The 14,006-nt window shown below is 47.5% G+C and overlaps 1 protein-coding gene across 1 annotated transcript in view; it reads right to left on the bottom strand.

Moving 5' to 3' along the window:
- LRP11 (LDL receptor related protein 11) overlaps positions 1–2,810 on the bottom strand; it is a 42,493-nt gene extending 39,683 nt beyond the window's left edge. Inside the window, exons 1-2 of the mRNA XM_046669809.1 lie at positions 2,768–2,810; positions 44–414 (exon numbers count right to left, since the gene is read on the bottom strand). Coding sequence (XP_046525765.1) covers positions 44–414; positions 2,768–2,810 — 414 coding nt within the window. The remainder of the gene's footprint in view (positions 1–43; positions 415–2,767) is intronic.
- Positions 2,811–14,006: the final 11,196 nt, after the last annotated feature.

Here is a 14,006-nt window from a genome sequence, read left to right as displayed (position 1 = left end):
TTCCGGGCGCGCCCGCGCCTCTCTGTCCGGCCCCGGGGCGCGCTCGGTGGCGACAGGCGGCCTGAGCGCGGATCAGCACCAGCGGGGCGAACAGCGGCGCCGCGGGGGCGGGGACGCGCGGAGCCCCGCCCAGGCCGCCCCTCCGCCCCGGTGCTCGGGTCGACCCCGCCCACCGACCCCCCTTCCGCAGGCTCCTCCCAGGCGGGGAGGGCGGCCGAGGCGGGCGGAGGGAGAGCCGGCTCCCGCGGGTGCAGCCCAGAGAGCGGTCTGTGCCCGCGGCCTCCGGGTTAGGGCCGCGTTTCTGTCTAGGCCCGCTGGGCTTTATTATTAGCCAGACCTGCTCGGGTGTCAGCTCAAAGGGGCACGGGCACTTGGGGGAAGGGGGTCTTCCACCAATCCTTGTGACCTCGGGGCCTGCTCCAGAGAAGGGACACGCTCTACTGGGGAACCACCAGACGCTGTCTCCAGTCCTTCACCTCCAACGTCCCTAATTGTTTCCACACTGGGTTCCTGAGATGTATTTGAGTAGCACAAGGCGGGCAGCGCTGTTGAAAAATACAAAAATTGGGAGTCTCATTCATTCAGATTTCCACGAACATAACAAAACATCTGAGCACAGCCAATTATGGGGACATGAGTTATCTCTGTAACCCCTGCAGAAGCCCTCAGCTTAGATCGTGTGGATCTAGAGGAGCAGTGTTTTAAATGACGTGATAAGCTATATAAAATGTTCAACCCCGTGGAGGCTACACCTGAGAGCTCCACCTCCCTGTGAGCAGCTTCTGTATCTTTATTTCTAGGCAGTTCTATTGATTCATTTTTCTCTCACATTTCCTTGCTTTTTAGGATGTCCAGAAAACATTTTTCTTTTCTTTCCTGAGGAAGATTCACTCTGAGCTAACATCCATGCCAATCTTCCTCTATTTTTTGTATGTGGGTTGCCAGCACAGCATGGCCACTAACAGAGCGGGGTGGGTCCGTGCTCAGGAACCAACCTGGCTACTGAAGCAGAGGGTGCAGAACCTCATAGCACTAGGCCACGGGTGGGTCCCAGAAATGTTTTGATTGGATGCCTGAAAGTCGTGAATTGCCTATTGTTAATAGTCTATATTTTTTAGTCGGAGTAGAATAAAGAACTGCATAGGAAGATAGCAGTCTCTGCTACCTTGTTTTTTATTTCCAGAGCTGACGTTTAGGAACCCATTTCATTCAGGTCCAGAACAGATAGGAGGTAGAACTAGAAGGTAAAAATAGAAACAAAGAAAAAAAATTAGCCTGATATTTCTTGCCATTCCATGAAAAGGAGAAATTATAGAGTTTCTGAGAGTGTGTTTTTGAGTGACTTTGAAGCTTCCTAGCCCTGAAGGCCGTGTCTGGGCTGTACCATGGTGGGCTGGAGGATCTCCCACCTGCGAGAGAGTCACCGCACAGCTGCGGCCACTTCAGATGCCCTGGAAGCAGCATAAGGATTCCTTTTTGCCTTAGACTCAGACCCCATGGGTAGGCTTGTTATGGGCAGAAACTTTCACCTGTGATTAAAATGACTTTTAAAGGTATCATTAAACCTTCTAAATACTAGTTATTAAAATAAGGATTTATATGAAAAATAAACACCTATGAATGTTAACTAACAATTATATCTGATTTCAAAGTTTGCCAAACACTTTCACATACATGATTTCGTGTGGCTGCCGTGGAGGGTCGGGGCTCAAGACTAAGAAAGTGGGTCATCTCCATGTAGAGATGGAGCAGTGGACAAGGGCTGGGGTGAGACCATGGCTCACCTCTCCCAAGTCCTCATCAAATTATGTCCTCCCCAAGAGCCAGACGCCAGCCTGCTCCTCACCTTTCCTGGTACCTGATCTCCCAAGATTCATGACGATGATGCCAATTAGGACTTAGGAGAAGAGTGATGAGACGATCCATACAATTAATTGGATGCATGAAGACTGGAGGGTGTCTGGGGCCTTTACTGATTGTACTAAAACAAAGAAAAAAGCAAAAGCCCCGTCAAACCGAAGAATACACATATCTTCCTCACACCTGCTTTCCCAGGCAGCACATGTCCCCCCACATATCTACTGAATCATTAGGTGACAGCCACTCTATCAGGTCCTGAGGGATAAAGATGAACAGGGGTTGTGCCCTGTCCTCATGGAGCTCGTGTTTGTGCTGAAGGAGACAGCAAGTGTCCATCTGATCACCATACGGGGTGACATGTTCACTGTGGGTAGACCTTTTTGAGGATGACAGAATTGGGGGTGCTTAGTTTTGTCTGGGAAAGGGGTGAAGGCTTCATGAGAAGTAACATTTGGGTTGGTTACAGGATAACTAAAACAGAGGAAGAGAAGACCTGGAAGCACAACGATGCATAGAATTTGGGGGATCATATAGCAACTAGGGTGACTGGTCAATGGGGGATGGGGATCCTGCAATGAAGGAGGGGGGGACGGGAAAGGAGGATGGTGGGAAGTCCTGTGGCAGTCACTGACTCTCCAGACAGGAAGTCCACCAGAAATCAAGCAATCAATCGATCCATCCAGCTCTTGAGAGCTCCACCATCTCCCAGCAGGTCAAGTGTGTCTCTGCTCATTGAGGGGCCTGTATTATTTCCTCCGTGACCTGCCCTTTCTTGCCCTTTAGGTCACCTCGTCTCTGAGGCTGGACCCCTGTTCAGCTCTGTTAGCCCAGCCCCTTCCCTGCGTGTGCTCTGCTCCTTCCTCTCCTGCTGACTGTCCCCATCTCCTCTCCCCCTTCCCATACTTACCCCTGGTCCTGTTCTTCTCCAGTCTGATGACAGGCAGGACCATCCTGAGCTCTTGCCCCACTTCTCCCAGCGTTTGGGTCAAGTCTGTCCAGGCATTGGTGGCATTTACCTTCTCCCCCAGGAGACCCAAAGGTCTGACCGTGTTGTTGTCACTGTCATACTGAAGGAAAGGCTTTCTATCCACTGAGCCCTGGACTTCACATCAGGACTGTCCAGGTCTTGACTGAGGTTTGATGGTGAGGTTGAGGCACAGAGAGTGAGCATCTGTGAGAGAAAGATGCAGGTGTGGCCCTGGGACTCCCTCTGAAGATCCTGGCTGCAGGGGGAAGAGTCCCCATTCCAGCCCCCTCCGTCCTCTGCATCCTTGTCCTCACTTTTACCTGGCTGAGGTTAATTACTAAAATACTTTGATGTGAAATAGATGATACCATGGACCCCTCAGATACATGTACTGTTGCCAGGAGGATTCATCTGACAAACATTTTAGCAACATCTACTAAGTTCTGAGGTACAAAAAGTACAGTTTTTGTTCTCCTGGGACTTAAAATGTAGCTGAACAGACAGGACTTTCAACAAAAAGGGAAAAATGATACCATGGGACACAAGCCAAATTCATGATGGGTCTTGGGAACTCAGGAAAGGCTTCTTGGAGCTGAAGGTGGGACCTGGCAGGAGAGGGAGAGCTGCCACCTGTGAGCACAGTGCCAGGCGGGGTGCCTGAGGCTGGGGTCCACCCCCCAGAACTCGGTGTAGGCGACACCTGGGAGCCAGTCCATCTAAACCACACCCTCCCGGTGGTGAGAGCACATGGACAGGTGCTCACCTGCTGAAACCTGGGTGAAGACCCTCCCCTTCCTCCCTCCTCCCCCTCCCAGCCAGCCTCTCCATTCCAGGACACTCATGGCACAGAGTCTTCCAGGCTTCTACCAGCAGCAGCAGTGGGAAAAGAAAAATTGCAGTGCAAGATACTAGCAACATTCCTGCTGAGCACTTTGTGGAGAGTCACTGACAAGACCCATCTGTGTGTGGGCACTGCCCACAGTCCTCCCTCCCAGATGACTGACAGACCTGTTGAAATCCAGCTGAAGAAAAGTGGTGCCAAGGGAGAGATTTTCAAATATTCAAAATATAGTTACTCATTTAAAAGAAAAAGGAGAAGTTAAGAAACAAATTCGGGGCCGGCCCTGTGGCCGAATTGTTAAGTTGGCGTGCTCCGCTTCAGCAGCCTACGGTTTTGGTGGTTCAGATCCTGGGCGCAGACATGGCACTGCTTGTCAGGCCATGCTGAGGCGGCATCCCACATGCTACAACTAGAGGGACCCACAACTAAAATATACAACTATATACTGGGGGGATTTCAGGAGAAAAAGCAGGAAAAAAAAAAAAAGAAGATTGGCAACAGCTCAGGTGTCAATCTTAAAAAAAATAAAGAAACAAATTCACTTTGAATAACCTCTCCAAACCCCTCCTGGTGTGAGCAAGGTTGCTGGAGGTGATGTGAGCTCCTTTCTGCCCTCCACCTCCCACCAGCTTCCTCTCTCCCTCTCCTCCCCGCTTCTTTTGCCCTCCCTTCCCATGCCCCCTCCATCTTCCCATAGTGTCTCCCTTCTCCCACCTCTAGCCCATTCCAACTCTTTCCTCTTAAATGACTGAGATTTGCTCTCACCAAGTTCACTCATATTAATCCAACCATCTGAACACAGGCAGCACCTGTCTGTCATCACAGATGAGTTTTATGACAGAGTCCAACAGTTCTGTTGGAGCCAAGACGTCAGGAGAAGCCAAGTCGTTTGTCATTAGAAAAAGTCTTGGGGCTCTGACTTTTGAGCTGTGAACATTAGTCTAAGAACAAAGCTTTGGTGACACTTTGAAATTTCTCCTGTCATCTTCACTCCAGGTTTTCTCTTATGACTTAATATTTTTAGCCCCATCTCCCCCCTCACTTTTACAGCTGTCCCTTTCATGCTATCCATCTATCTTTGTCAGCTCGGGCTACTATGACAGAGTACCATATGCTGGGTGGCTTAGATAATAAACATTAGTTTCTCGCAGTTCTGGAGGCTGGGGAGTCCAGGATCAAGGCACCAGCAGATCCCGTGTGTAGTGAGGACCCTCCTTCTGGTTTGCAGACAGCTGTCTTCTCCTTGTGTCCTCACATGGCAGAGAGCAGTGAGCGACAGCAAGCCCTCCTGTGCTTAGAATCCCAACACGGGGCTTAGAGTCTGGGCAAACTCTCTGAGGAGCGCAACCCAGCTCAGCCCGTTGGTGTGGGTGGGCCTGCCTAGCAATCCCAAACTATGCAAACCCTGGTGGCACCACCCAGCAATCCACACCTCTGGATCAAGGTCCACACTAGGCAGAGGGAGCAGCCACTGCCCAGGCCTCTCTAGCAACGTTCCTGACCTGCTCCTCAGAGTAATGGCCCCCACATTTCACTCTTGAACCTCACAGTCACAGACACACGGTGTTCCCCCAGCACACATGCACGCCCTCACTTCTCACTGTCACCCACACTGACTCTCCACCTCCAGACTCTCTGCCTCAGCCATACGGGAGGCTGCCAGTTTCTCCACATCATCCCTAAACCCTTGTTACTGTCTGTCATTTTGATGACAACCATCCTGGTGGGTGTGAAGTGGTATGTCTTTGTGGGTTTTTCCCTAAAGATTGGCACCTGAGCTAATGTCTGTTGCCGATCTTTTTTCTTCTCCTTCTCCCCAAAGCCCCCCAATGCACAGTTGTATATTCTAGTTGCAGGTCTTCTGGTCGTGCTGTATGGGACGCCGCCTCAGCATGGCCTGATGAGCGGGGCCAGGTCTGTGCCCAGGATCGGAACCGGCGAAACCCTGGGCCGACAAAGTGGAGCGGGTGAACTTAATCCCTCCGCCCCTTTGTGGTTTCAATTTGCATTTGCCTGATGGCTAATGATGTTGAGCATCTTTGCGTGTGCTTATTGGCCATTGGGACACTTCTTTAGAGAAATGCCTGTTCAAGTCCTTGGCCCATTTCCAAATTAGTTAATTATCATTATATAAGGGTTCTTTATATATTCTTTATATATTCTGGATACCAGTTCGTTACCAGATATATGATTTGCAAATGTGTTCTCCCATTCTGTAGGTTGTCTTTTCACTTTCTTTTTTTTCTTTTCTTTAACAAGTTCGTGGGAGATGGTTTAGAAGCACTTGGGGATCAGCTGGGTTTTTTTGTTTTTTGTTTTTTGGTGTGGAAGACGGGCCCTGAGCTAACATCTGTTGCCAATGTTCCTCTTTTGTTTCCCTGCCCAAAGCCCAAGTACGTATTTGTATATCCTGGTTGTAAGTCCTTCTAGTTCTTCTGTGTGGGACGCTGCCTCAGCATGGCTTGATGAGTGGTGCATGGGTCTGCACCCAGGATCCGAAACAGGGAACCCCGGGTTGCTGAAGCCGAGTGTCCCAATTTAACCACTCGGCCACGGCGCCGGCCCCCTCACTTCCTTGGTAGTGTCCTTTGAAGCCCAAATGTTTTAAATTTTGAGGAAGTCAGATGAATCTATTTTTTCTCTTGTCATTTGTGCTATTGGTGTATTTAAGACAGTTTTGCAAACAAGGTCACAAAGATTTGCTCCTACGTTTTCTTCTAATACTGTCATACTTTTATCTTATATGTATATATGATTCATTTCAAGTTAATTTTTGTGTGTGGTGTGAGGGTAGCAGAATACGCCACCCCCAAAACATCCCCCTTGTACGTAGTGATTATTCTGAGCTGTAGGCACTTGAGAAACAGGAAAAGCAGACTTTCTCTGAACTCCCTTTATCAGCCTAACGACAGATCCTCCAGAGGGAACTCAGTTTTCATAAACCCCTCCCCAGGTGTCTCATCAACCAGGGAGGACTGACTCCTGTCACAGGAGAGGGGACTGAAAATGAAAGTCGACCCCACATTCATTCAGAGTTTGTCACAAGCTGTCATACCTCCCATCTAGTCTTCTAAGGGCCCGTTCATCTTTCCTAAAAATCATGTACTCTTTCCTAAGAAGCCTCTGTCACCCCCCTTCCCTATCAAGATGGCATTTCATCCTGAATTCTAAGCCTCCTCAGGGAGTTACTCATCTTTCCCTCGGTATCTCCGATATCTACATGAGGTATATGTGTTAATAAGTTCTGTTTGTTTTCTTCTTGTTAATCTATCTTTATTATATTTTTTATGTTATAATCTCTATTTATTATTATAAATATTTTTAAACTACCATTAAGTCTCTCATGCAACTCAACCTGCTAAATACATCATGGTTAAGAGCACCCACGGAATCACCAGAGCGACACCTACTGGCTGTGTGACCTGGAGCAAGCCACCACCCTTTTTAGGCCCCAGATGGCTTACTGTACTACAGAAACAATTGCGTAACGTTACTTCCCATGGTGTGGTGTGGACGAGGATGGTGAGTTGAGGATGCTGAGGATGAAGGGAGACCAAGCATTTGAAGCACGTGGCGTGATGACAAGCTCACGGTACAGGCTCCCTTACTGCTGGCTCTTGATCTTCTCTCGGCCCACTGATCTGTCACATCGTGAAGCTTTTAGATCTTGATGATCTCATCTACAGCGCTCTTATCCCATCTGGCTTTGTATCATCTGTAAATGATGAACTTGCCTTCTGTCTTCATCCCAGAGGCTGATTTAAAATATGGGCCATGAGGACGCCCAGGAGAGAGACTGGAGGCCCTTCATTAAAGGCCTACCCGAAGCTTGATATTGATTCATTAATTTGAGCCCTTTGGCTGTGATTATGAGGTTACTAATCACCCAGGTGTCCTTCCCCAGCCAGATTCCTCCATCTTCTCTGCAAACAGGTCCTGAGAGGTCGTGAAGTGGTGTGGAGTTGAGGCACAGTGTATTCTCATACTGGCCATTTACGACAGCAATTCAAACCATGAATACCACACGCCTGATGGAAAAACAACGTCAAAGACTTATATTCTGGATCTTTCATTTTCTTGGCCTCTGGGTGTTTTTTTTTCTTGTAAAACAGACACTGGGCTGAAAGATCTCTTGAGTGCCTTCACGTAAAAGCTTTGTCAAGTGTAAAGTGTGCTTAAATATGAATTAGAACTTTGGTTTCATGCTCTTTGGGATAAATTTCATCTTTAAATGACAAGACATCAGTGTGAAGTACCCTGCATAGCTTTTCTTTTCACCACCGAGTCTCGTTTCCATCCGTCCCTGTACAAATGTCCTCCTTTAACCCTTTCACCCTCCATGTCCCTTCCCCCCTGGTAACCATCAATCTGTTCTCTGTATCTATGTGTTTGTTATGTTTTTTTTTTTTTATCTTCTACCTGTGAGTGAAATCATACGGTATTTGTCTTTCTCTGTCTGTCTGACTTATTTCACTTAGCATAATACCCTCAAGGTCTATCTGTGTTGTCACAAATGGCTAGACTCCACCCCTTTTTTTCTGGCTGAGTTGTATTCCATTATATGTATATACCACTTCTTCTTTATCAGATCTTTTTTTAAACTTTTTATTGAGATTATGATAGTTTACAATCTTGTGAAATTTCAGTTGTACATTATTGTTTGTCAGTCGTGTTGTAGGTGCACCACTTCACCCTTTGTGCCCACCCCCACCCCTCCTTTCCCCTGGTAACCACTAATCTGTTCTCTTTGTCTACATGTTTAACTTCCACATATGAGTGAAGTCATACAGAGATTGTCTTTCTCTATCTGGCTTATTTCAATTGACATACTACCCTCAAGGTCCATCCATGTTGTTATGACTGGGAGGATTTTATCCTTTTTTATGGCTTAGTAGTATTCCATTGTATATACATACCACATCTTCTTTATCCAATCATCAGTCGATGGGCACTTAGGTTGCTTCCACGTCTTGGCTATTGTAAATAATGCTGCAATAAACATAGGGGTGCATGGGACTTTTGGAATTGCTGCTTTCAAGTTGTTTCGGTAGATACCCAGTAGTGGGATGGCTGGATCGTATGGTAGTTCTATTTTTAATTTTTTGAGGACTCTCCAAACTGTTTTCCCTAATGGCTGCACCAGTTTGCATTCCCACCAGCAGTGTATGAGGGTTCCTTTTTCTCCACAACCTCTCCAACATTTGTTACTTTTTGTTTTGGTTATTTTTGCCATTCTAATGGGTGTAAGGTGATATCTTAGTGTAGTTTTGATTTGTATTTCCTTGATGATCAGTGTTTATCAGATCTTTTAACATTGTTTTTCACTCAAGCACATTGCCTTCCTTACTTAAACTTTACCTTAAATATATAAAATAAATTCTACCACTTGCAATGAGAGAAAAGATAAAGCAAGGATTCCTCCTGGGTGCTGGGAGCTGGCTCCAAGCTGGCTGCCTGGGTTTGGATTCTGGCAGCAGTGGCTGCCCAGACCTGTCTGTCCTCCTGCTTCCTGGGCTGTAAAAGAAGGACTGAAAGGCCCGGACGTCACAGAGTGATTGTGAAAGGTAGTGAGTACAGGTGTGAAAAGTGCTAGCACAGTACCTGTCACAGGTAAAGTCTCAATAAATGTGGAGTGTTATTATTTTTTAAAAAATGGACACTATCACATGGAAAATTTGGTAGCTGACTTACCGTCCTGATGAGCCCTGTTTTTCTGTCAGAGTTTTCCAAATAGGCCCTTAGAAGCTATTTCTGCAATATTATCCAGGATTGTTTTTAGGCACAAGTTTTGAAAAATCTCCCTTTTGAAACTTCGAATGGCTTTTGTGCATTTCTGTTGTCTGGTGCAGCGGAGGGAGAGCTATTCCTTTACCCTCTAGGTCCTTCTGGCTGGTCTGAGAATTAAATTGACATGAGACAGAATAACAGGAGAAAATCAAACAAAGTTTAATAACATGAAAACATGAGAGAAAGCCAGGAAATCAGAGTAGTTCACCAAAATGACAGAAGCCATCACCTTAAATATCTTCAGCTAAAGACAAAGGAGGATGTCGGGGGTAGTGGTTTGGGACTTCAAAGGAGAAAAAGACAATTCACGTGGAGATGGAAAAGCAAATGTTTGATAAACAAATGTTGACTGTGCCTTGCAAAGACAGTGAGAGATGTGATACCAAACCTCTTAGTCTCAAGTTCGTGTGGGGGATGCACAGTAAGCCAATCACTGAGACAGGGGTGCTTGGCGAGGGGGAAAGGTTTATTTGAACTGGCCGCAATGAGGATAGGTCCTCCCAAATCGGCCTCAGCAAGAGAGAAAGCAGGGACTTTACAGACTAAGGGTCCTGGCAGGAGGAGTTTGGAGAAACAACGGGGTAATCTGTGTTTCTTTCACTCCAGATAAGCCCTTGGGCAATCTGACTCCTGGGCATCAACTGCGGCTGGGCCTGGTTATCTGGTGACTGTAACTTCCTCAAAGGTATTCTTTTTCTTTGGCAAAAGAAGCTCATAAATCCTTATGACCCTTGAGTCACCCCTCAGGTTAAACAAGAAAATAGCAAATTAACAAGATTAACTCCTTTTCATCTATGTCTCTGTTGGGAACAAGATCAAGAGGTAATCATGTTCTTATTGAATATTTACAGTAACCCTTAGGTACCCAGCTTCAGATGGAGAAGACTTTGATTAAAAAGCCTGTTAGGGGCTGGCCTGGTGGCATAGTGGTCAGGTTCACATGCTCTGCTTCAGCAGCCCGGGGTTCACTGGTTCAGATCCCAGGCATGGACCTATGCACTGCTCATCAAGCCATGCTGTGGCAGGCATCCCACATATAAAATAGAGGAAGATGGGCACAGATGTTAGCTCAGGGCCAATCTTTCTCAGGAAAAAGAGGAGGATTAGCAATGGATGTTAGCTCAGGGCTAATCTTCCTCACCAAAAAAAAAGGCCTTGTTAGATTCCTCTCTATCACAACTAGTTTCTATTATATGATAGTTATCTCACTGTATTACCTCCTTCCTGAGACAGGCCTTCTATCTTAAATTCTTTTAGGCAGTTAGTGGGAAGGTCAAAGTTCCTTTCAGAGTCTTTTGTCCTTAAAAATAATCAAGGCAAAGAAACACATTTTGGGGTGGCAAAGTCTGATCCTCCACACTGGGCACCTTTGATAATGTCTGTATAGTTTTCTCTTGATGCTAGAACAAATTACCACAAACTTAGTATCTTAAAACAACACAAATTTATTATCTTATACTTCTGTAGGTTAGGCTTGGCCATTTCTAAGGTTTTTGTACACATGTAAGTGAGCAAAAGTGAGGCCATCTTGTTACACTATATGCCCCCAGCCCCTCCTCTGTGTGACTACCTGCTGCTCTGCACATTGTCTAAAAAATTCACATGGTCTCCTAATTTATGGCCTCCCACTTACATAGGCACTCCCTGATAGCTGAATAAATTAAAACTTTCTTCTGAGTTTCTCTCCAGGAACAGGCTGACCACAGGCAGGAAGCACACCTACAAGGCACCCATCACAGCTGACAGAAGGATGGAGAAGACCCTGGAATCTGTCATGCCTGAAGGAAACCCCCTCTTTGCTGCTCATTTTCCCTATGTGACTGCCTCAAGATTCTGTAATCCTTGAAGATGGGTTTTTGAGATAGTGGTCACCTGTCTTCCGATTTGCCAGCTAATCTAATTAAACTTCCTTTCTCCATCTCTAACTCATTGGGATTAACTGGCTCAGATCGCGGTGAGCAGAGTGAACCCATTGCTTGGCATGAATTCTGGTGACCCAGGTGGGACCACAGCCTCTCCCCATGGCTAGTCGACTTGGAGGCAGCTCTTTTGAGATTTTTCCCCACAGCTGCTGGGTGGCTTTTTCTTTTTCTTTTTCTTCCGCCTGGGGAATTCCCCTTGTGGCTTCCTCACTTGCCACCTACCTCTAATGCTTCAGTGATGGGGAAACAAAGGGCTGGATGGTAAGCTGACAAGCTTGCGTCTGCAGGTAGATGTCTGGAGTGCACCTCCCGGGCACTATAGTCCTTTTTCCTGGTCTGAGGGCCTAGATAAGGCCAAGGTCTATATGGTTTAGGCGCCATTGTTTAGGGATAAAGAATAGTACTGACTGCCTCGTATATTATCTGGAAGACTAGTCTCTAGCTTTCCTGTGGTGCGCACACCTGTATGCTCTGTTCTCCTGAGTGTGTGTGTCGTTCCACTAGTCTGAATGCCAGTTTTTCTCTGTTAGAATCCCACAGCATACTTCCCGTGCTCATTACATCATCTGTGGGGACATAAGTTTGCAACCTTTTCCGTCACATGTCAAGCTGGACTCGTACACCTCAATGCGGGCACTGCTGTTTGTGTGCTCCCTATCTTTGCAATCCTCAGGAGGAAGCTGTGAGATCAGAGGGAGCCCCAGGGCCACACCTGCATCTTTCTCTCACAGATGCTCACTCTCTTTGCCTTGACCTCACTGTCAAATCTCAGGCCAGACCTGGACAGTCCTGGTGGGAAGTCCAGGGCTCAGTGGATAGAAAGCCTTTCCTTCAGTATGACAGTGACAGCAACACGTTCAGACCTTTGGGTCTCCTGGGGGAGAAGGTAAACACCACCAATGCCTGGACAGACTTGACGCAAACGCTGGGAGAAGTGGGGCAAGAGCTCAGGATGGTCCTGCCTGTCATCAGACTGGAGAAGAACAGGACCAGGGGTAAGTATTGGAAGGGGGAGGGGAGATGGGGACAGTCAGCAGGAGAGGAAGGAGCAGAGCACACGCAGGGAAGGGGCTGGGCTAACAGAGCTGAACAGGGGTCCAGCCTTAGAGACGAGGTGGATCTAATGGGCAAGAAAGGGCAGGTCACGGAGAAAAGAATACAGGCCCCTCAATGTGCAGAGACACACTTGACCTGCTGGGAGATGACGAAGCTCTCAAGAGCCCAGGATGATGTCTTTGTGGGACGGTTGCAGGTCTTCCCACCCTCAGGTCAAGCTGTGTTGTCAGAGTGAAGCAGAAGGATACACTGGTGCGTCCTGGCAGTTCAGCATCAATGGACAGACAGCCGTCTTTGACACGATGAGCATGAACTGGACAGTCATTGATCCCGGAGTCAGAGGGATCCAGGAGGAGTGGGAGAACAACCAGGACCTGGCAGAGCATTTCAGGAAGCTCTCAGCAGGAGACTGCAGTCACTGGCTGAGGGAATTCTTAGAACACTGGGAGAAAGTGCTGGAGCCCACAGGTAACTGAGCAGGGGCAGAGGATGGGGTAGCTCTCTGTAAGGCTTACTGCCTCCCCACGTGGATGGGAGTCTGTGTGTGTGTTTTTGAAAATTTGACGGATGGATCGGTTGATTGATTTCTGGTGGACTTCCTGTCTGGAGAGTCAGCGACTGCCACAGGACTTCCCAGCATCCTCCTTTCCCATCCCTCCTCTCTCAGCATAGGAGCCCCCTCGCCCATTGACCAATGATCCAGTTACTTTGGATGTTAGATGGTCCCCAAATCTCTCTGCATCATTGTGCTTCCAAGCCTTCTGTTCTTCCTCTGTTTTAGTTATTTCTTAACCGGGTAAAATATCCCTTTTTATGAAACCTTCACCACCCTCCCAGACAGAACTAAGCACCCCCAATTCTGTCATCTTCAAAAAAGTCTACCCACAGTAAACATGTCACCCCATATGGTGATCAGATGGACATTTGCTGTCTCCCTCAGCACAAACATGAGGTCCATGAGGACAGGGCACAACCCCTGTTCATCTTTATCCCTCAGGACACTGTCATACTGAAGGAAAGGCTTTCTATCCACTGAGCCCTGGACTTCCCACCAGGGCTGTCCAGGTCTGGCCTGAGGTTTGACAGTGAGGTCGAGGCAAAGAGAGTGAGCGTCTGTGAGAGAAAACGCAGGTGTGGCCCTGGGGCTCCCTCTGAAGGGTCTGGTGCAGAGGGAGGAGTCGCCATCCCAGCCCCCTGCATCCTCTGGATCCTTGTCCTGTCTCCCCTTTACCTGGCTGAGGTTTAGGAAAACACTTTGATGTAAAATGCGTGGTACCATGGACTCCCCAGGTGGACATTCTGTTATCAGGAGGATTCATGTGACAAATATTTTTAACAACATCTACCAAATTGTGAAGTAGAAAATATACACGACAGTTTTTGTCCTCCTGTGACTTAAAATAAGCTGAACAGACAGGACTTTCAACAGAAAGGGAAAAAAGACACCATGGGACACACGCCAAATTCCTGGTGAGTCCTGGGTACTCAGGAAAGGCTTCCTGGAGCAGAAGGTGAGACCTGGCAGGAGAGGGAGAGCTGTCACATGTGAGCACAGTACCAGGTGGGGTGCCTG

The sequence above is a fragment of the Equus quagga genome, chromosome 8, assembly GCF_021613505.1.
Source record: "Equus quagga isolate Etosha38 chromosome 8, UCLA_HA_Equagga_1.0, whole genome shotgun sequence".
NCBI lineage: Eukaryota > Metazoa > Chordata > Mammalia > Perissodactyla > Equidae > Equus > Equus quagga.
This window is presented reverse-complemented; position numbering and strand designations above follow the sequence as displayed.